At 42.0% G+C, this 24,529-nt stretch overlaps 1 protein-coding gene across 1 annotated transcript in view; it reads right to left on the bottom strand.

Moving 5' to 3' along the window:
- LOC143808314 (ceruloplasmin-like) overlaps positions 1-24,529 on the bottom strand; it is a 180,275-nt gene that overhangs the window by 38,514 nt on the left and 117,232 nt on the right. The window contains exons 10-15 of the mRNA XM_077290837.1: positions 21,296-21,492; positions 11,673-11,823; positions 10,354-10,566; positions 6,651-6,855; positions 2,099-2,238; positions 1,053-1,181 (exon numbers count right to left, since the gene is read on the bottom strand). Coding sequence (XP_077146952.1) covers positions 1,053-1,181; positions 2,099-2,238; positions 6,651-6,855; positions 10,354-10,566; positions 11,673-11,823; positions 21,296-21,492 — 1,035 coding nt within the window. The remainder of the gene's footprint in view (positions 1-1,052; positions 1,182-2,098; positions 2,239-6,650; positions 6,856-10,353; positions 10,567-11,672; positions 11,824-21,295; positions 21,493-24,529) is intronic.

A 24,529-nucleotide genomic window follows, 5' to 3' on the forward strand; every position in this document is an offset into this window, starting at 1 on the left:
AAATAAAAAAAATTGGGGTCTGAATTAAAATTTTTGTGAAAAAAAAGTTAAATGTTAACTTTTTCCATCCACATTGCTTTAGTTCCTGTGAAGCATTTTGATTGGGTAATAAACTTCTTGAATGTGGTTTTGAGCATCTTGAGAGGTGCAGTGTTTAGAATGGTATCAGTTTTGGTTATTTTTGTCATATAGACCCCTCAAAGTGACTTCAAATGTAATGTGGTCCCTAAAAAAATGGTTTTGTAAATTTTGTTGGAAAAATGAGAAATCTGTGGTCAACTTTTAACTCTTATAACTACCTAACAAAAAAATGTTGTTTCAAAACTTGTGCTGATGTAAATATGTGGAAAATTTTATTTAAAAACTATTTTGCGTGACATAAATCTGATTTAATGACATAAGAATTCAAAGTTTGAAAATTGCAAAAAAAACATTTTTTGCCAAATTTTCATTCTTTCACAAATAAACACAGGTCATATCGAAGAAATTTTACCACTAACATGAAGTACAGTATGTCACAAAAAACAATTAGCGTCATCCTTTGAAGCGTTTTCGAGTTATTACCACATAACGTGACAGTGATCAGAATTATAAAATTTGGCTTGGTCATTAAGGTCCAAATTTTCTAAATCCCTAAGCGGTTAAGCCCTTATTGATTATATAACCATATCTTGAATATTTTTTGGTAAACAGCTAAAATGCCAAAACTTGTGTCACTGTTCAAACATTTACCTTTCTGTGTATATACATATAAATATAATATATAAAACAAAACATAAGACAGAAAAGACAAAATGCAGTTGGAAGGTGCCAGCCTGCAGGTTACAGCCAAATATCCTATTAGTATGAATGAAAAAAACAGAAAGCACACTGTATGAATATCAAAAAAGTGAACAAACTTTTTAATCTACCATGTGTGCAAAAAAGCAACATTTTGGCTTGACAAAGATTCTTTGGAGCCGAATTGATGCTTTTTTGAACACATGGAAAATGTTTATATATATATATATATATACTGTATGTTACACACACATTCTGACAAGTAATCTTACCAGGTTCTGTTGCCTTTACTTCATTATTTTCCAGCTTTACACCATGTGCATATATTGAATATGGTCTACTTGCCTTGTTTTTGAATATAATTTTAATGTTATCACCAACATTTGCTTTTATTAGTGGACCTGTTAAATAAAAGATTGATATGTAGATTTTGTTGATATTTGACCACAGGTTTTATTGTTATGTTATAATAAACTATAGAATAGTGGTTATTTGTTGCATTCAGCTTAGGCCAGATTCACACATCTGTGTGTCGTGGTCTGAGCCTGTTGAGTTCAGGTCAGGAGAACCACATCTGGTCAATGCATCACAGACCGTGACACATGGATGTGTGAATGAAGCCTTACACTTAAAAAACATTGTGATGACCACATCTATATATTAAACATATGCATCCCAGGACTTTCCAGTGTTTTCCACATTTCTTTATACTCCATCACTTCTTTATCTGGAATTGTCCAACTATAAGCTGATCATAGAGTGTTCTGCTGCTGAGACCTTCAGCAATCTGTTGTAATCTGTGGGATAACATGGGAGAAGTGTCCAGTTTTCTTGCAAGACCACCATAAAGAAAAACAAGTGTTACACAGATTCCATTGAAATCAAGGGTCAGATTGTCCAACACAAAGACATATTAGGTCCTCCAGGGCTCTGCTTTGCAGCTGCTAGATGAGGGTCCTGCTCCTTGTCTCTTAACTCAGAATTACTTAATAGGCATTGCAGGGAAAAAGGGCAACTTGATATCATAGGGACTCACACCTTGTTCCTGTCCTATAGATACAGTACCCCCAATCTGTGCCAATTGATTGTATTTATTTATTATTGGACAAAAGTCGCATGGAGAACGTGCTACATCATATAATCAGGTGTGTTTCTGTTGTTCCCCAGGGTTTATTATTACCAGTATTGGTTTGCAGGATCATATTGTCGCCATATTTCAGCTATACTTTATTACAGTATAACATGTGTAGCGATTCTCGCTCTAATAATGAGTCGAAAAAGACCTACGGTACTTTAAAGCCAAACACATATTACTTACCTAGGATAGCAAAATGCTCTTGGTCTCCAGTTCTTTCCTTTTGTACCGTAAAGGTCTTGTCTGTGTATTCCCGGTATACAGCTTTTTTGTACTTGGAACCAATAGAAGTTCTGGATTTATTTAAAAATACATCCCCTGGGCTTTAGGGAAACCAAGAGATTAGGTGATACATACTGGTCATTAGGATTGGCAAAAACACCCAACAAATGAAAGTGAAATGTAGGTGAGAAACTGAAGGGACACCAACAATGATCCCATAGTCATAATTCATCATTTACTTTGAGTTCTGAGCCACCCAAATCTTCAATTTCTCACACATGTCGAAACACAGTAAGATTTACTTAGATAAAAGCTCCAGAGTATTCGCCTAATTTGCACTATTTGGCCTCATTTTGTGTACAAGCTTACACCACCTCTATTATGAGTTTTAGGGCTCTTTCAGACGTCTGTGATCATCAGTCTGATCTCGAACCGCAATGCACGAGCTGGCCGCGCATCTCCCGACTCCCGTGTGACAGCTTCATAAATCGGACCAATGATCATGAAAGAACCCTTTGACAGAGTGCAGGAAGAGGGCATTGCTTTGCTGGAGAGGGGCATGACTAATATTCAACAATATTGCCTTACACGACCGTTCAAAAGTTTAGGGTCACCCAGACAATTTTGTGTTTTCCATAAAAACCCATACTTTTATAAATCAAATGAGTTGCCAAATAAATTGAAAATCTAGTCCAGACATTGACAAGGTTAAAAAAAAAGATTTTTATTTGAAATAATAATTTTCTCCTTCAAACTTTGCTTTCGTCAAAGAATGCTCCCTTTGCAGCAATTACAGCATTGCAGACCTTTGGCATTCTGGTAGTTAATTTGCTGAGGTAATCTGGAGAAATTTCACCCCATGCTTCCAGAAGCCCCTCTCACAAGTTGGTTTGGCTTGTTGGGCACTTTTTCCGTACCATACGGTCAAGCTGCTCCCACAACAGCTCAATGGGGTTGAGATCTGGTGACTGTGCTGGCCACTCCATTACAGATAGCATACCAGCTGCCTGCTTCTTCCCTAAATGGTTCTTGCATAATTTGGAGGTGTACTTTGGGTCATTGTCCTGTTGTAAGATGGAATTGGCTCCAATCAAGCACTGTCCACAGGGTACGGCATGGCGTTGCTAAATGGAGTGATGGCCTTCCTTATTCAGAATCCCTTTTACCTTGTACAAATCTCCCACTTTACCAGCACCAAAGCAACCTCAGACCATCACATTACCTCCACCATGCTTGACAGATGGCGCCAGGCACTCTTCCAGCATCTTTTCAGTTGTTCTGCGTCTCACAAATGTTCTTCTGTGTGATTCAAACACCTCAAACTTGGATTTGTCTGTCCATAACACTTTTTTCCAATCTTCCTCTGTGCAATGTCTGTGTTCTTTTGCCTATATTAATCTTTTCCTTTTATTAACTAGTCTCAGATATGGCTTTTTCGTTGCCACTCTGCCCTGATGGCAGCATCCCGGAGTCGTCTCTTCACTGTAGACATTGACACTGGCGTTTTGCGTGTACTATTTAATGAAGCTGCCAGTGGAGGACCTGTGAGGTATCGATTTCTCAAACTACAGACTCTAATGTATTTGTCTTGTTGCTTAGTTGTGCAGCGGGGCCTCCCACTTCTCTTTCTACTCTGGATAGAGCCTGCTTGTGCTCTCCTCTGAAGGGAGTAGTACACACCTTTGTAGGAAATCTTCAGTTTCTTGGCAATTTCTCGCATGGAACCTTCATTTCTAAGAACAAGAATAGACTGTCGAGTTTCACATGAAAGTTCTTTTTTTCTGGCCATTTTGAAAGTTTAATGGAACCAACAAATGTAATGCTCCAGATTCTCAACTAGCTCAAAGGAAGGTCAGGTTTATAGGTTCTCTAATCAGCCAAACTGTTTTCAGCTGTGCTAACATACTTGCACAAGGGTTTTCAAGGGTATTCTAATCATCCATTAGCATTCTAACGCAGTTAGCAAACACAAAGTACCATAAGAACACTGGAGTGATGGTTGTTGGAAATGGGCCTCTTTACACCTATGACGATATTGCATTACAAACCAGATGTTTGGAGCTAGAACAGTCATTTACCACATTAACAATGTATAGAGTGTATTTCTGAATCATTTAGTGTTAGCTTCATTGGAAAAAACTGTGCTTTTCTTCCAAAAATAAGGATATTTCTAAGTGACCCTAAACTTTTGAATGTTAGTGTAAACTAGGCCAACCAATAGATGGTGTAAAGTTAGACATGAAAAACATGCCAAAGCTACTATGATAAATCTGTCATAGGTTTATGATGTCTATACATTACACAGGTTTAGTAAATATGACCCATTACATTTTTACTAAGCTACTACTGCTGTAAGAACTAATGGTTACATATCATAATAAAGTTATGCTTTTTTTATACTTTCTAGATACATTTTCAGCTATTTTAAATTTTTGCTTGAAATCACTCTAAATGTTCAAGATTTCTGCTTGCAGTCACTATGGGGCTTCATTATGGACTGTTCGGGACAAGCATTTATCCCGCTGATGTGATGATTACACAGATATATGGCTACGGTTTTGATGACTGTGCTGATACTGTAATGAGCAGTACAGCTTACATGGAAATGGCAACAAGCAGAGGTACGGACAGCCATAAGGAAGAGATACAGAAAATATATTAGGAATACATTGATAACTAGATTTAACCATTTGAGGGTGTGTCCCTACACAGTCTGACCTTGTCCAATCAATGAGTGATGACAATGTCAGATTATGTAGTGACACACCCCTTTGTCTAGGAGACTGGTAACACCCAGTTGTCTATTTGTTAACATGTATATAATAGAGGAATGATACAATGTAGAGTTTCTGAGAAAAGATGACCCAGAATAGTTAGTTGATGGGCAATAACTAGTATTAGCTAACACTGACATTAGAACTGTGAGGGTCTTTTTAACCCCTTGGCACATATAGACTTAACTGTACATCAGTGCTGGGTCCATAGGTGTGCTGTGGACTCAGGAGCTGAACGCACTCCTCATGCGGCAGATACTGGCTTGTGTTACATAGCTGGCATCATCTATTTATTCATTTATTCATACTAATGTGAATAATCTTATTGCCAGGTCATTTTTACCATACAATGAATGCCTCCAAAACAATAGCAGAATTGCATTTTTTTCGCCATTGCATCCAATTTGGAATTATTTTCCCATTTTTCTGCACTATACATGCTATACATGCCTAGTGTCATTCAAAATTACATCTTGTGCCAACAAAAAACAAGCCATCATATGGCTGTATCAATATATCAATAGTAAAAAGAGTTATAGCTCTTGGAAGAAATGGAGAAGGGATTAAAGTTAATGTAGTACCCTTCAAGAATACCAAGGATTTGTGTGTTACTCAGCTCACAGTCAAACTTAAAACATAAAAAAATTATAAACTATTTTTTTTTATAGAAATTTAGATGAATTATGGATGCAGATAGAGTTGAAAGCAATGATGGATCAAGGAGCCTTCAGCTTTGTGTCCCATCCTTATCCCTGTGTGTCTGAGAGACTGACGTCATCGCACCAACTGTGAGAAGCTTCAGACTACATGATGCAGACACGGGAATGGTAGGGGAGAAGTGAGTAGTTTTCCTTTATTCTTGTTTCTTGTTTCACTCCAGTGACTAGATGCATGGGGACATACTATGAATGGTTATATTCTGTGCATAGGGATGTATTATGAGGTCATCATACGATGTGGGGGCACTCTGGAGGCATCATACTTTAAAGGGGGGTACTGTGTGGTTATGTTACTGTGCATTTGAAATGTAATGTGATGGAATTTTCAAGGGGGTTAATGCTGTGTTTGGCGGGCATTTTTGTAGGCATCATACATTATTGGTGTCATTAAAGGGGCATAGTAGTGCATTGGATCACTAAGGGGCCTCATTGGGAGCAAAAATAGTTTGTAATTGTCAAAGAGTTGAAAGTTCTGCCTTTTTGTGACCACACCTATGAGCCATGACTCCAGGAAACACTTTTTTATTTGGCAAAGGGAGGGCACTATTTGGAATTTTGCTATGGGGCCTCATGATTTCTTCTTGCGTCTTTGGTTGAAACATACCTATGTGCATGGTCCTATAGACTGCATGGCAGAGGAATCAAAGTTTTAATTCATTTTCCCAATCTTTCCCCCTCTACTCATGAGTGATGGTTGTAGGAGTCTCCTATTTAGATGTTACAGTCATCTCTGGATGATATGGCTAGCAGAGAAGAGGGGTTGAGAGAATTTGAAAATGTAAGTCAAGGACGTTGCACCAGCATTTGTGGTCGCAGGGTTGGAGGGATTGAAACTTTGAGTCCTCGGTCATAGAACCTACATGACCAAGCATATAGAAATGTTTCATCTACTCTCCAATCCCCAGTAAAGCACTGTCTGAAGTCTTGATGGGTCAAAACAGGCTCCTTTTAATGCTATAGCTTTTTAATTATTCAGTTTTCAGGTGTTCAGCAAAGAAAACATAAGTAGAAATCAATCACCTCTCCTCACTGTGCACGTGCCTCTCATGTTCCCAGGTCCGATTTGGTGAATAGTCCCATTCAACCTCTTCTGCTGCAATGTAATATGTTTGTGTATAGAAAAAGCCTTTTGAAGACTCCTGTTTGCCACATGACTTAACCCTGTAGCGCTGTCTCATTCCTCCTGTGTAATGGTCTGTAGTCATACATTCAACATTAAAAACACCTGAGAAGACAAAAATAGACAAGTATAGTTCTTGAAAGTGTATGTAACATTAAAGTGAACCTGTCAGCAGGACTGTGCACAGTAACCTACAGACAGTGTCAGGTTGGCGCCGTTATACTGATTACAATGATACCTTGGTTGATGAAATCCGTCTTGTGGTTGTTGTTTAATCTTTATTTTTAGTTTTCAGTTAATTATATGCTCGTCCTCCGGGGCGGCCTGTGGGGGGATCTTCTTGTGGTGTTCTGCTTACATATTCATTTAATTATGAATAGATTTAATCAACCCAGGTATAATTTTAATCAGTATAACAGCTGACACTGTGTGTAGTTTACTGGGCACAATCCTGCTGACAGGTTTGCTTTAAGGCCAGGTTCAGACAGCTGTTCCAAATCTCAGGCTGGTGTCCAGTAATTGCAGATGTGCAGCTCTATGTTCTCGTACATATATCTGACAAGGATATACAGGAGAATGCCACGATCTTCCCTTTTGTCCTGTGAAGAGTGCTGTGAGCTAACCCTACACATTCCATGCACCCAATTTAGTCTGTGAGCCTTTTCATTTGACAAAAACTTGTCCAAGTATGGTCTGATTTGTTGACCAAATTTATTCATGTGAACAGGTCAGTTTAAAAAAACAAAAAATTGGGACAATATACAAATGCCATTCATGTTGCCTCAATGTATTATCTGTTTTTCACTGACTTATTTATCAGTTTTTTATCATACGAGAAAAACAAATGACACAAGGACAAAAATGGATGAAAATCACATCCACTACATAGGTGAAAATTGGTTGTTTTTCTCTTGGGTACTAAGAGGAAAAAAAACGTGAAGCGTAAATTTAGTCCAAGGTGTCGTCACTCAAACTTTTTTGAGGTATTCAAAACCAACGAGTTTTTCAACCAAAAATGGCAACTGGAAACATTCCTTTTTCAGGGGAGTTATTCTTTTCCTGAAGCAGTTTTGTAGAGTTTTGGAAAAGTTTTTTCCTGATGCGTTCTTTGCAGTTTTCTTTATCAATGCGAAGTTTGCAAAGATTTTATTTCAGGTTATTTCAATGAAATGACATGCACTTTTTTCCACCAGACATTTGTCAAAACTTCTTTAGGAAAGTAAAGCTCAATAAACTCCTTATGTTAACACCAAAACGTTTTATGCAAATTGGAACCTGATTATGAAGTGTCTCAAGTAAGTTCCATGAGGTGAAGTGTTTCCTCAATCTATGTTTAGTGTTGTCTGGTAATGTGGGAATGAACAACGCCCATCTTTCGAAGAATTTCCCGGTCAGATTACACAGGTCAACAAAAAAAATTTTTTTTTCTGGTGTCCAAAATATTTTAATGAATTTGGGGTATTTTTGGGGTGCTGATTCTGAATATGCTATCAGTTTTGCCAGATTGGCTCAAGTTTTTGACATTTTTGGTATCTTATTTATAGCACTTGTTGGTAAATGCGACGCATCATCTCATTAATTTCTTTGGATTAGTACTTGAACTGAGCAGTTCTCAATATAGTTTTGTGTTAATTAGTGTTCTAAAAGTTTGTTCATAGCTTGATTTTTGCACTAACTTTATGTTGTTGTCTGTTTTCCAGTGAAAAGCATGAACTCATCAAGAAGAAGTTGTCTTAACGATCCAGACTCATTCTGTTACATTTGTAGTGAATACACACTGCCAAAACATAGAAGAAACATAACAGACTTCGTAAAAAAAGTGTATTTTGCCTATTTTGGGGTTATGCTTGGGGACCAAGACAAGTTTTGGGCACCACACATAGTGTGCAAAGCATGTATCGAATTATTACGAAAATGGAGCAAAGGACAAAGAAAAAGCTTCAAATTTGGTGTTCCAATGGGGTGGAGAGAGCCAAAAAATCATCATGATGACTGTTATTTCTGTGCAGTGCAAGTGCAAGGATTCAATAAGCATAAGAAACGAAAATGGGAGTAACATGGAATCTGCAAGAAGGCCTGTCCCTCATTGTGAAGATGTGCCTGTACCTGTGTTTACCATAAATAACAGTCATCATGATGATTTTTTGGCTCTCTCCACACCATTGGAACACCAAATTTGAAGCTTTTTCTTTGTCCTTTGCTCCATTTTCGTAATAATTCGACACATGCTTTGCACACTATGTGTGGTGCCCAAAACTTGTCTTGGTCCCCAAGCATAACCCCAAAATAGGCAAAATACACTTTTTTTACGAAGTCTGTTATGTTTCTTCTATGTTTTGGCAGTGTGTATTCACCACAAATGTAACAGAATGAGTCTGGATCGTTAAGACAACTTCTTCTTGATGAGTTCATGCTTTTCACTGGAAAACAGACAACAACATAAAGTTAGTGCAAAAATCAAGCTATGAACAAACTTTTAGAACACTAATTAACACAAAACTATATTGAGAACTGCTCAGTTCAAGTACTAATCCAAAGAAATTAATGAGATGATGCGTCGCATTTACCAACAAGTGCTATAAATAAGATACCAAAAATCTCAAAAACTTGAGCCAATCTGGCAAAACTGATGACATATTCAGAATCAGCACCCCAAAAATACCCTAAATTCGATGAAATATCTTTGGCACCAAAAATGCTGTTGACCAGTGTTATCTTCTTTTTGATATCTAGCTACCTTAGGGCGGTTTCACATGTCAGTGTCTCCGGTACGTGTAGTGACAGTTTTCTCACGTACCAAAGACACTGACACACATAGACCCATTCAAATTAATGGGTCTATGCACCTGTCAGCGTGTTTTCACGGACCGTGTGTCCGTGTGTAAAACAAGTAGACATGTCCGTTTTTTACAGGCAGCACGTACCGCAATACGTCCCGCACACGTGCACACGGAGAACAGTGTACACTCTCCTCCCTGTGCCCGGCCGGCCGCGGGAGAAACAGCGCTACTGTAAGCACTGTTCCCCTGCGTGTGGTGCTGAAGCCGGCTGTCATCCGCTTTCCCCTGCTTGGCCGAAAGCAGCATGAGCAGAGGTGAAGGGATGAAAGAAAACCCGAAATGCGGCCCCCCCCTATATTTTCCAACCAACTCAGCAAAACTCACAGGTGCGGGCTGCTATTTTCAGGCTGGTAAGGGGCCATGGCTATGGCCCCCAGCCTTAAAAAAGCAGCCCGCAGCTGCCCAGAAAAGGCGCATCTATCAGCCGTCTTCAGCACCACACGCAGGGGACAGCAGCTTCCTGGCGGCCGTCCGTGTGGTCCTGATGCGGCACACGGACAACACACGGATGTACCATGTGAGCACACAGACACACGGACAACACACAGATGTACCATGTGAGCACACAGACACGGATATCTCCGGTACTGGAAATATCTGGATGTGTGAAACTGCCCTTTCTAGACATTTGACCTTTGCATTATTTCCAAGTTTGACTATTTGCAATATTTAAAAAAATGATAAATTGTAATATATACCTAGAATTTGCAGCAGTGGCGCACATACCAAGGATGTACTAATGCAATCATTCCCTGTGACTTACCTTCATTGTCCGGAGTCATTATTACTGAGTATGAGATGTGTGGAAATAAGCTAGCGACATCCCTTGTGGTATCATGGAGGCGAATGGTATTTCCAGTAAAGTGTATCCCATGCATGTCGACCTCGGAGCCTAGTCCCAGCAGATGCCAACGAATTGAGTCTCCTTTACACATGTCTAGCCCCGGCTGATTTCCATACATGTATCCATTGATTGCTATTCACAGGGCACAATATAACCATTAGAGGAGGAAGACAGTAGATAAAGTATAAAAATTCACTAGCGCCTAAAGGGATGGTGGGGAGAAGGTACTATAATCTGCTGGTAGATCTATGGGTCCGATGTGATGGCCTGGAAATGAGCAAAACTAAGATAAATGAATAAATGACACTGCCCTACTAACTGTATGCCTATATAAGTGCCATTTATTAATCTACCTGGCGGTATAGCAATGACTGTTTACCAGCTCCACTATATCTTACTGGTCAAACGGATTTCCAACTATATAGAGAAACCCTATCTAATTATCCCCTTAGTTATTGTCTCTATGGGAAGTATCATTTTACTGTCCTAGTGCATTCTTATTGTGAATTTCATTCTATACAGAAAATTACTACATATACTCATTTCTATTGTGTGTGCTCCTCTTCATTATTTTCCACTCATTTCCAATCTGTTAGCGTGGAAAGTATAATTTATTCATTGATCATGGAATATAGTACGGTACATGTTATTCTGGGTGAGGTGATCATTTTTGAACAGAAACAAGTACAGTATTAAAAATCTAAAACAGATATGAATCCAGAGTGATTGTTAGTCTAGTTTCACACTACCTTATGCCTCTTTTGCTGCCTTCGTCAGAGGCTTTTTTCTAAAGCCAAGAAAAAAAAGGTATCCAGACGTTATGTTGAAAAAACAATGGAGTCCAAAGTTTATGCCGGACGCTGTAGCGCAGTCTGCTAGGCCTTTATATCCGGCGTAAAAGATGGACATTGGTGGAATAGAAGTCGAACATTGCTGACATTGGACTGTGTTTGCCTCATATACACAATGGCTCTGTCAGGGATTCACCTAAATCTCGTTTTTCTGGGCTTCAGACAGAACTCCCTGATGGAGACTGTAAAAGAGGCACTAACGTAGTGTGAACGTAGCCTTAAACAGATAGCATGTTATCATGACATTTGTAAGATATTAAAAATTATAAATAGGAAAAACCCACAAATTACTGTTCAGACCTAAAACGTGTCCACTTCTATAATCAGATCTTGCTAAGAATGACTTGATATAAAGCAAGTTAATAGTAACGCTTAGTAAACACTCACAGTGCATCATATTAGATTCCTGAAAATCTGGGTCTTCCTGGTCCACACTATGAGGGCTGCTTGTAAACCGCTCAATGTTCTCTTCCAGGTACCAGCTCTTATTTTCATCAAATACGTTAGGCATAATGAAGTAATTGTGAGCGACCCCTCTCTGTAATCACACGAACTTCTTTACAATCACATCTGAACAAAATCTAAGATTATTTTACAAAACAGTAATGTCCTGGGGTGCTAGGAAGAAATCAGAAGCCCAAATGGGACTATAGGGCCTGGCCTATCCCTGAAAACCAACTCAATAGCATTATCACTCCTCCACCACCAAAATGTATTATTGGCGCAAGGAAGTTAGGCTGGTAAAGTTCTCACATTTGCGAAACACATTCATCAGATAGATCAGTGTTTCTCAACTCCAGTCCTCAAGACCCCACAACAAGTCATGTTTTCAGGATTTCCTTAGTATTGCACAGGTGATAATTTCATCACCTGCTCAAGCATTAATTCCATCGCCTATGCAATACTAAGGAAATCCTGAAAACATAACCTGTTGTGGGGTATGAGGACTGGAGTTGAGAAACACTGAGATAGATGGAGAATCGTGATTCATCACTCCACAAAAAATGTTTCCCCTGCTCCAGTGTCCAAAGGTATCATACTTTTCACCACTCCATCTGACACATGGCATTGTGCTTGGTGATGTAAGGCTTGTATGTAATTACTCACCCAGACTTTCCTAGTGCAGTTTTTGTGCTGATGTTAATATCAGAAAAGGTTTGCACTCTTCTTTCTCTTCTTTTATTGAGTCAGACGGTTAGCAACTTTTAAGCATTTTACTTAGTCACTCCGCTCTGTAACTTTGCATGGCCCATCCCTCAATATTTGGACCATCAACCGTTTATGTAAATTGTTATAGAGCATAGATGTCAAACTCAGGCCCGCGGGCCAAATCAATGTAATTATATGTGGGCAGCGAGAAGATAACAAATGTCTACTAAAGCTGGCCTGCCGTGAGACAGCGCATGATAATATTACAAATCCAGCATCTCCAGCCTGGCGCACACTTTGGCTACTACAAGGCTGTTTACAACACGCCACATTATAATGCGCTCTCCAGATATGATGCACTTCCTGACCGGCATTCACCTGAGCCGGAAGTTCCATCCTCCTCTCCGTACATGAGCATGCACTCCCCTTGTGCTCTCCCACACATCTCCTAGCACCTACTACCCTCTATCTCCTGGACAAGATGGGCACAGGTATGCCATGGACTCAGTCATTCCATGGTTAATTTTATTGCCCTATTTGGTCATGTATTCTCCATTTTGTTTTTTTGCACATTGTTATCCATTCCCTATGTATTGAAATCTTACCCTTTTTGTTCACTTCCTAACATCCTGACTCTGTGAATATTTTTGTTTCAGTGCTGTTTATTTACTTCTGATGTTCTCTACTTCCCTATATTCCCTTCTATTTGAGAGTCGCTACACCATTTGCATTCTCCTGTATACTGCAGTCTACCATCCCCCAACCCTAACTTCTCCTCCAGTATTGGGGTTATCCCTTCTCTAGGCAAATTCCACCCACTTTTTTCTCTGTCGCGATTATTGTTATTCCTTTACATGAATTCATCCCATTTACTGGAATTTCTCCATGTTGTCATTATTATTTATTGTATATATATTTATATATATATATATATATATATATATATATATATATATATTTATATATATATATTATTATTATTATTATAGCAGCGCCATTTATTCCATGGCGCTTTACATGTGAGGAGGAGTATACATAGTGAAAAATAAGTACAGAAATCTTAATCAATATAATTCATGACTGGTATATGAGGAAAGAGGACCCTGCCCGCGAGGACTCACAATCTACAAGGGATGGGTGAGAATACAGTATGCGAGGGCAGAGCTGGTCGTGCAGCTGTTTGGTCTATCGGTGGTTACTGCAGGTTGTAGGCTTGTCGGAAGAGGTGAGTCTTCAGGTTCTTTTTGAAGGTTTCCAAGGCAGGCGAGAGTCTGATGTGTTGTGGTAGAGAGTTCAAGAGTATGGGGGATGCACGGGAGAAATCTTGTATGCGATTGTGGGAAGATGAGATAAGAGGGGAGTATAGAAGAAGATCTTGTGAGGATCGGAGGTTGAGTGCAGGTAAGTACCGGGAGACGAGGTCACAGATGTATAGAGTAAACATGTTGTGGATGGCTTTGTATGTCATGGTTAGAGTTTTGAACTGGAGTTGTTGGGTAATGGGGAGCCAGTGCAGGGACTGACAGAGGGGAGAGGCTGGGGAATAGTTGGGGAGCAGAGTTTAGAATAGATTGGAGGGGTGCGAGAGTGTTAGAGGGGAGGCCACAGAGCAGGACGTTGCAGTAGTCAAGGCGGAAGATGACGAAGGCATGGACTAGGGTTTTTGCAGATTCTTGGTTTAGGAATGTACGGATCCGGGAAATATTTTTGAGTTGAAGTCGGCAGGAAGTGGAAAGCGCTTGGATATGTGGTTTGAAGGAGAGATCAGAGTCAAGGATTACCCTGAGGCAGCGAGCTTGTGGGACTGGGGAGAGTGGGCAGCCATTTACTTTAATGGATAGGTCTGTTGGGGGAGTCAAGTGAGATGGGGAAAGATGATGAATTCCATTTTATCCAGATTAAGTTTTAGAACTCTAGTGGAGAAGAAGGATGAAATAGCAGACAGACATTGTGTGATTCTGGTTAGTAGGGTGGTGATATCTGGTCCAGAGATGTAGATCTGTGTGTCATCGGCATAGAGATGATACTGAAAGCCATGGGACTCTATGAGCTGTCCAAGGCCAAAGGTATAGCTGGAGAAGAGCAGAGGCCCTAGGACTGAACCTTGCGGGACTCCGACAGATAGGGGGTTGAAGTGAAGAGGTGGTGTGCGAGTGGGAGGCGCTGAATGTCCGGTCTGTTTGGTGTGACGAAATCCAAGATAGGGCCAAGTAAGCGATGCCAAGAGAGGAGAGGGTCTGTAGTAGTAGGGAATGGTCCACTGTGTCAAAGGCAGAGGACAGGTCTAGGAGGAGGAGAACAGAGTAGTGCCGCTTGCTTTGGCAGTTAATAGGTCATTGGTGACTATAGTTAGGGCACTTTCAGTGGAGTGATGCAGCCGGAAGCCAGATTGAAAGCGGTCGAAGAGGGAGCAAGAAGAGAGGTGGGAGGACAGTTCAAGATGGACGCGTTGTTCCAGTAGTTTTTGGTTGTTGAGTGGAGAGGGAGGGGGTGCTGGGGGCAGAGGAGAGAATTGAAAGTGTTGAATAACTGTTTAGGGTTGTGAGACAGGGAGGATATGAGAGATGAGAAGTAGGTTTGTTTTGCTGCAGCGAGTGTGGCCTTGAAAGTAGCGAGGGACTGTTTGAATGCAATGAAGTGCTCGGTGCTCGTTGAAGTGGGATCTTTTCCATCTCCGCTCAGCAACCCTGGTAGCCCGTCTCAGTTCTTTGGTCAGGCTGGTGTGCCAGGGCTGTGTCTGTTGATTGTGTATATATATACAGTATATATACACAATCAACAGACACAAGCCCTGGCACACCAGCCTGACCAAAGAGCTGAGACGGGCTACCAGGGTTGCTGAGCAGAGATGGAAAAGATCCCACTCCAACGAGCACTTCATCGCATTCAAAAAGTCCCTCGTTACTTCAAGGCCACACTTGCTGCAGCAAAACAAACCTACTTCTCATCTCTCATATCCCTGTCTCACAACCCTAAACAGTTATTCAACACTTTCAATTCTCTCCTGGAAGTGCTGGAGGTGCTACCAGGAGACAGGCCAGTACACCAGGAGATGTGGAGGGGGCCATAGGAGGGCAGCAACCCAGCAGCAGGACCGCTACCTCAGCCTTTGTGCAAGGAGGAGAACTGCCAGAGCCCTAAAAAATGACCTCCAGCAGGCCACAAATGTGCATGTGTCTGCACAAACGGTTAGAAACTGGCTCCATGAGGATGGTCTGAGTGTCCGACGTCCACAGATGGGGGTTGTGCTCACAGCCCAACACCGTGCAGGACGCTTGGCATTTGCCACAGAACACCAGGATTGGCAAATTCGCCACTGAGAGGTAGCCTGACTGCCATTAGGTACCGAGATGAGATCCTCAGACCCCTTGCGAGACCATATGCTGGTGCGGTTGGCCCTGGGTTCCTCCTAATGCAGGACAATGCCAGACCTCATGTGGCTGGAGTGTGTCAGCAGTTCCTGCAAGATAAAGGCATTGAGGCTATGGACTGGCCTGCCCGTTCCCCAGACCTGAATCCGATTGAACACATCTGGGACATCATGTCTCGCACCATCCACCAACGTCACGTTGCACCACAGACTGTTCAGGAGTTGGTGGATGCTTTAGTCCAGGTCTGGGAGGAGAACCCTCAGGAGACCATCCGCCGCCTCATCAGGAGCATGCCCAGGCATTGTAGGGAGGTCATTCAGGCACGTGGAGGCCACACATACACTACTGAGCATCATTTCCTTGTTTTGAGACATTTCCACTGAAGTTTGATCAGCCTGTAATTTGATTTTCCACTTTGATTTTGAGTATCGTTCTTAATCCAGGCCTCCATTGGTTAATAAATTTGATTTCCATTGATGATTTTTGTTTGATTTTGTTGTCAGCACATTCAATTTTGTACAGAACAAAGTATTCAATGAGAATATTTCATTCATTCAGATCTAGGATGTGTTATTTGAATGTTCCCTTTATTTTTTTGAGCAGTGTATATATATATATATATATACAGTGGGGCAAAAAAGTATTTAGTCAGTCAGCAATAGTGCAAGTTCCACCACTTAAAAAGATGAGAGGCGTCTGTAATTTACATCATAGGTAAACCTCAACTTTGGGAGACAAACTGAGAAAAAAAAATCCAGAAAATCACATTGTCTGTTTTATTATCATTTTATTTGCATATTATGGTGGAAAATAAGTATTTGGTCAGAAACAAACAATCAAGATTTCTGGCTCTCACAGACCTGTAACTTCTTCTTTAAGAGTCTCCTCTTTCCTCCACTCATTACCTGTAGTAATGGCACCTGCTTAAACTTGTTATCAGTATAAAAAGACACCTGTGCACACCCTCAAACAGTCTGACTCCAAACTCCACTATGGTGAAGACCAAAGAGCTGTCAAAGGACACCAGAAACAAAATTGTAGCCCTGCACCAGGCTGGCAAGACTGAATCTGCAATAGCCAACCAGCTTGGAGTGAAGAAATCAACAGTGGGAGCAATAATTAGAAAATGGAAGACATTCAAGACCACTAATAATCTCCCTCGATCTGGGGCTCCACGCAAAATCCCACCCCGTGGGGTCAGAATGATCACAAGAACGGTGAGCAAAAATCCCAGAACCACGCGGGGGGACCTAGTGAATGAACTGCAGAGAGCTGGGACCAATGTAACAAGGCCTACCATAAGTAACACACTACGCCACTATGGACTCAGATCCTGCAGTGCCAGACGTGTCCCACTGCTTAAGCCAGTACATGTCCGGGCCCATCTGAAGCTTGCTAGAGAGCATTTGGATGATCCAGAGGAGTTTTGGGAGAATGTCCTATGGTCTGATGAAACCAAACTGGAACTGTTTGGTAGAAACACAACTTGTCGTGTTTGGAGGAAAAAGAATACTGAGTTGCATCCATCAAACACCATACCTACTGTAAAGCATGGTGGTGGAAACATCATGCTTTGGGGCTGTTTCTCTGCAAAGGGGCCAGGACGACTGATCCGGGTACATGAAAGAATGAATGGGGCCATGTATCGTGAGATTTTGAGTGCAAACCTCCTTCCATCAGCAAGGGCATTGAAGATGAAACGTGGCTGGGTCTTTCAACATGACAATGATCCAATGCACACCGCCAGGGCAACGAAGGAGTGGCTTCGTAAGAAGCATTTCAAGGTCCTGGAGTGGCCTAGCCAGTCTCCAGATCTCAACCCTATAGAAAACCTTTGGAGGGAGTTGAAAGTCCGTGTTGCCAAGCGAAAAGCCAAAAACATCACTGCTCTAGAGGAGATCTGCATGGAGGAAAGGGCCAACATACCAACAACAGTGTGTGGCAACCTTGTGAAGACTTACAGAAAACGTTTAACCTCTGTCATTGCCAACAAAGGATATATTACAAAGTATTGAGATGAAATTTTGTTTCTGACCAAATACTTATTTTCCACCATAATATGCAAATAAAATGATAAAAAAACAGACAATGTGATTTTCTGGATTTTTTTTTCTCAGTTTGTCTCCCATAGTTGAGGTCTACCTATGATGTAAATTACAGACGCCTCTCATCTTTTTAAATGGTGCAACTTGCAGTATTGCTGAATGACTAAATACTTTTTTGCCCCACTGTATATATATATATATATATATATATATATATATATATATATATATATATATATATATCTATAAGAGGCATCGTGGTTACTCGCTAATCCCACCCCCTGCACAGAAGCTCCGCCCCCACCACATCAACACACATAATCCTGCCCCCCACCCCATTACCACACACAATCCCGCCCCCACCACATTACCACACACAATCCCGCCCCCCACCACATCACCACACATAATCCCACCCCCCACCACATCACCACACATAATCCCGCCCCCCCACTACATCACCACACATAATCCCGCCCCCCCACCACATCACCACACATAATCCCGCCGCCCACCACATATAATCTTGCCCCCCCACCACATTACTACAGAAAATCCCGCCCCCCACCACATGACCACACATAATCCCGCCCCCACCACATTACAACAGATAATCCTGCCCCCCACCACATTACCACACATAATCCCGTCCCCCACCACATTACCACAGATAATCCTGCCCCCCACCACATTACCACACATAATCCCGCCCCCCACCACATTACCACACACAATCCCGCCTGTTATGACCTGGTGGTTACGGAGCGGTACTGAGATGACCTGATGGGTAAAACCAATCATGGACAAACTTAGAGGAGGTAGCAGCTCCACAGACAGTAATCACTGATATGACCTAGTGAATATGGAGCAGCACTGAAATGACCTGGTGGGTAAAACAAATAATGTACTAGCTCTGAGGAGGTGGTAACTCTACTGACCGCAATCCCTACTCCTAACACCAACACTAGAAATAGCCGTGGAGCGTACCTAACTCTGCCTAGACGCCTCTGCACAGCCTAAGAACTAGCTACCCCTGAAGATGGAAACGGAAAACTATCTCGCCTCAGAGAAACCCCCAAAGGAAGACAGCGCCCCACAAATATTGACGGTGAGTGGAGAGGGAAATGACAAACTCAGAAATGAAACTAGATTTTTTAGCAAAGGAGGCCAATACTATCTAAATAGACAGAGATAGGAAAGGCTACTGTGCGGTCAGTATAAAAACTAAAAAGTCCACACAGAGTTTACAAAAAATAACCACCACACCGACTCACGGTGTGGAGGGGCAAATCTGCGACCCCAGAGCTTCCAACTAGCCGGAATATTTCATAATGACAAGCTGGACAAAAGAGACAAAATTAAACTGAACAGAAGGTCATAAGCAGGGAAACACCCAAAAACTAGCAGACTTATCTTAAGCTGAAAATGGACTGGCTAACAGAGAACTTCCAGGAAAGGACTGAATCCACAGGAAATACATTGACAGCTGGCATCCACTACAGCCAAAAGCCCAGTTAAATAACAAAGGCCAGGGAACCGATTAGTGAACGCAGCTGCTTATTTCCACTTGAAACCACCAGAGGGAGCCCAAGAGCAGAACTCCCAAAAATACCATTCGCAACCACAGGATGGAGCCCAAGAACGGAATTCACAACACCCGCCCCCACCACATTACCACACAATATCCCGCCCCCCCACCACATCACCACACATAATCTTGCCCCCCCACCACATTACTACAGAAAATCCCGCTTCCCACCACATTACCACACATAATCCCGCCCCCCCACATTACCACAGATAATCCTGCCCCCCACCATATTACCACAGATAATCCCGCCCCCACCACATTACCACACATAATCCCGTCCCCCACATTACCACAGATAATCCCGCCCCCACCACATTACCACACATAATCCCGCCCCCCACCACATTACCACACATAATCCTGCCCCCCCACCACATTACCACACATAATCCCGCCCCCCACCACATTACCACACACAATCCCGCACCCCCAACACATTACCACACATAATCCAGCCCTCCACCACATTACCACACATAATCCCGCCCCCCACCACATTACCACACATAATACTGCCCCCCACCCCATCAGCACACATAATCCAGCCCTCCACCACATTACCACACATAATCCCGCCCCCCACCCCATCACCACACATAATCCCGCCCCCATCACATAACCACACATAATCCCGACCCCCACCACATTACCACACATAATCCCGCCCCCCACCACATCACCACACATAATCCCGCCCCCCACCACATTAATACACATAATCCCGCCCCCATCACATAACCACACATAATCCCGAACCCATCACATAACCACACATAATCCCGACCCCCAACACATTACCACACATAATGCCGACCCCCACCACATTACCACACATAATCCCACCCCCCACCACATCACCACACACAATCCCGCCCCCAACATATCACCACACACAATCCCGCCCCCCACCACATCACCACACACAATCCCGCCCCCACCACATCACCACACACAATCCCACCCCCAACACATCACCACACATAATCCCGACCCCCACCACATCACCACACACAATCCCGCCCCCACCACATAACCACACATAATCCCGACCCCCACCACATCACCACACACAATCCCGCCCCCAACACATCACCACACACAATCCCGCCCCCCACCACATAACCACACATAATCCCGACCCCACCACATCACCACACACAATCCCGCCCCCAACACATCACCACACTATTGTTATTAACTTCATTTTAAGTTAATTTACCACCTGCGTAAGCGCTATTGAATGTTGTCATTATTTACTTTAGTTTAATCACCAGCAACGTAAATTAGATCGCAATGAGCGTGCCGAGTGTTAGCTGGCTGGAAACAGCTAGTATATATACAGTATATATATTTCTTATACCTGTATTTTTCTCCCTTATATCATGTTTTTTAGTAAATATCAAGGCTGGCCTGCGACTTTGTCGTAGTTTCTAATTTTGACCCACTGCGTATTTGATTTTGACATCCCAGTATATAGAGGCTCTACGCAGAAATTTGTATCTAGATCCCACTGATTTTGATCTACTATGTCCTAACTTTATTTAGAAATACTTCAAATAAACTTCCACTGTGTGATCTGACCTTATCTAGCATCTGATGATCAATTTCTATAGGAAAATCATAAGTGCACCAGAGCTGCTGGTGATAGGGGTTCCCAAATGAGCCTATATTCTGAAAAATAATAAAAAAATTGTATTGTGCTGCTGTGTTTGTAGAATATATAAGTTATGCTTTCTACTATTCTAAAGCAGATCATAGTCACACATATTGTAAAGTCAATAAAGCTATTCAGTACACTATAATAGCAACACTATAATAAATATATGGAAAAATGTAAAATAAACCAGTACTAACCTGTTTGCCATAAATTAAACTCTTACACACTAGCAAAGGACCCACCAGTCCCGAATTTGTGTCCCTGACCATATCAACCGATGAGTAGTACAGCCATGGTAAGCAGTTCAGGTCATGGATAGTTGACCCCACACTTTCTGGTACTTCCCACCTATAAGTGAATGTATCTCCAGGGGCTACATGGGAAGCCTGAAATTCTGCAGTGTTAATAAATGCAAAAATAAAAATACAAGTCAGTGGCTTTTACTTCCATATTTCTCTTTCAAATAATGATACTTATGGAACAAGATTTTTTTCCATGCAGTAAAAGAATTGATAATGTATTAAAGGGGAGGTCCAAAGTTCAAAGTAATTTTCATTCTAAATTCCTATCTATTTAGTGCTATAATCTAAACTATTTTCTAATATACCTGAATTAAAAATTCCCTACTGTTCCCTAACTACATCATCTAACTGCTTTTCTTTTTTCACCTACTTCCTTTTTGATGAGGCATTGTTTGAGAATTCAAGTGCATGCTGGGGTACTCAAAAGAAGCGTCATCAGGGGCCACAGGCTGCGGTCATTGCCGCAGCCCCTGCCCCCTCTCTGAAATGAAGCATCATCAGTGAAACTTATTTCAGGAGTTAGGCTAATCCCTGCACTGTGCACTGTGTGATGTGCACAAAGACAGCTCGTGCTCAGTTACCAGCTCAGATTAGCCAGCAACTGAGCGCATTGTCAGAATACTTGGAGTGCAGAAACCAGTGACGTCACTTGCATTGACTGCGCTGGTCTCTGCATGTTGGGTATTCTGACAATGTGCTCTCCTGCCAGGTTGTTACTGCTGATATGAGCCAACAGCAGAGGGTGCGCTGTCATTGTGCACATTGCATAGTACATATCACGCAGGGACTAGCCCAGCCTCTGTGACAAGTGTCACTGATAACTCTTCGTTTCAAGGTAGGGGCTGTGGCAGTGACCTATACCCCTCATGATGTTTCTCTTAAGTATTCCAGCAAGCACTAGAACTCTGTAATGAAGCATGATCAAGAAGGAAGAAGGGGGAAAAAGGCAGTTAGGTAGGGTAGTTGGGGAACGATAGGTATGCAAAAAAATGTTTAGATTATCGGACTAAATAGATAGGGCTTTAGAATAAAAAATACTTTGAACTTCGGACCACTCCTATAAATTCTGGGAGCACGCTAATGACTTAAACAGACATGTATGCTTAGACTTTCACTGTCATTAGAAGTACACTTTACCAATGCATTTCAATCACTGTAATTGTGCAGGACTAAAGATGGCTGCCAGCCCCTGAAGATATTGCTGTGATGATTTTGATACTGTGATATGCTATACACATGTGTTCATATTATCCGATGGAATATCCGTATAGAAAAGCTGCATACTGTTTGACATGGTTTATTGCAATTCCTCTTATGTGGGACTATGGAAGAAAAGACAGCTGGGAGAGGTGGGGTTGCCGCTGAAGAGCCCAGATGGTGGAAGGAGTTTTGGGGTTAATGGGAAACTGTTGTAAGATCAACCCTCCTAAGCCATCTATATGGGCATGTTGGTCACAGGAAGCTGAATAAAGTAATACCTTGATATTTGCGATCTGGTGTCCTATTTCAGAGATATCCATGTTTTTCTTATATGTACAGTGGCTTGTCAAAGTATTCACCCTCTTGGCATTTTTCACGTTTTGCTACTTCTCAACCTGGAATTTCACTGTTTTTTTGAGGGTTTGCATCAGTTCATCAGTTCCCTTCAACTGCGACCATTTTGTTTTCTTTTTATTGTAAAGCAAACAACAAATAGGACAGAATAACCGAAAACTTCAGTGTGCATAACTTTTCACCCTCCTAAAGTCCATACTATCTAGAGCCTTCTTTTGCAGTAATTACAACTGCTAAGTCTCTATGAACTTTCCACATCTTGCCACTGGGATTTTTCCCATTCATCAACGCAAAGCTGCTCCAGCTCTTTCAAATTAGATGGTTTCCTCTGGTGAACAGCAATCTTCAAGTTTGACCACAGATCCTCAGCTGGATTAAGGTTTGGGCTTTGACTAGGCCACTCCAAAACATTTACACATTTCCCTTAAACCAGTCGAGTGTTGCTTTAGCAATATGCTGTGGGTCATTGTCTTGTTGGAAGGTGAATCTCCATGCCAGTCTCAAATCACTGACAGGCTAAAACAGGTTTTACTCAAGAATATTCCAGTATTTAGCAAAAACCATGTTCCCACTCGACTCAGATCATTTTCCCTGTCCCTGCTGCCGAAAAACATCAGCACAGCATGATACTGCCACCACCACGTTTCACTGTGGAGATGGTATTCTTGGGGTCATGAGCTTTGTTGATTTGGTGATAGCCACAGCTTTTTCCTTGGTGGCCAAAAAGTTATATTTTGGTCTCATCTGATCACAGCACCTTCCTCCATACATTTGGTGAGTCTCCCACTGTCTTTTGGCAACTGGGGTTCTTCAGCTTTGAACTTAATAAACTTTCTCACGGCAGCTCAGCGCTACACACTGCAGGAGCGATAACGCTCCTGTGTCAGTGTGAGTTGGCTTGAAAAAAAAATGACGTGGAATCTTCCCTATACTCGTTAAACAGCAAAGGCTATGCAGACAGCTCCGGGCTGATATTTATAGTCTATGAAAGGGCCATGAATGTTGGCCCCCTCCCAGACTAAAAACATCAGCTCTTGGCCATCCCAGAAATGGAGCATCAATAGAATGCACCAAATCTGGCACTTAGCCTTGCTCTTCCCACTTGGCTGGGTGCGATAGCAAGTGGGATAATAGTTCTGGGGTTGATGTCAGCTTTGTATTGGCAGTTGACATTAAGCCAAGGGTATAGTAATGGAGAGGCAGGTATAACTAACCCCGTAGATAGATTGCAAAAAAGACCCAGCCACAATAAAATCCTTATTAAAATAATTTAAAAAATGGCATGGGACCCCTCTATTCTTGATAACCAGCCATGATAAAGCTGACAGCTGAGGGTTGCAGAACACAGCTGTCAGTGTTGCTTGTGCTATTAACAGCGACAGCAGGCATGGGTTGATGAGAGTAGTACTCTCTTATTTTTACGGCTGGTCAGAGCTGCTGGCTCACGCTGTCAGTGTGGGAACCGCGGCTCTCTGACCTGTGGTAATGATCTTACCACCGACCAGAGCTGCTGGTGTGTCTTGCACTGTCATGCAGATGACAGTGTGGGAAACACCAAATGTTTGAGTTGCTGAA

This window comes from Ranitomeya variabilis, chromosome 2 (genome assembly GCF_051348905.1).
Source record: "Ranitomeya variabilis isolate aRanVar5 chromosome 2, aRanVar5.hap1, whole genome shotgun sequence".
Lineage (NCBI taxonomy): Eukaryota > Metazoa > Chordata > Amphibia > Anura > Dendrobatidae > Ranitomeya > Ranitomeya variabilis.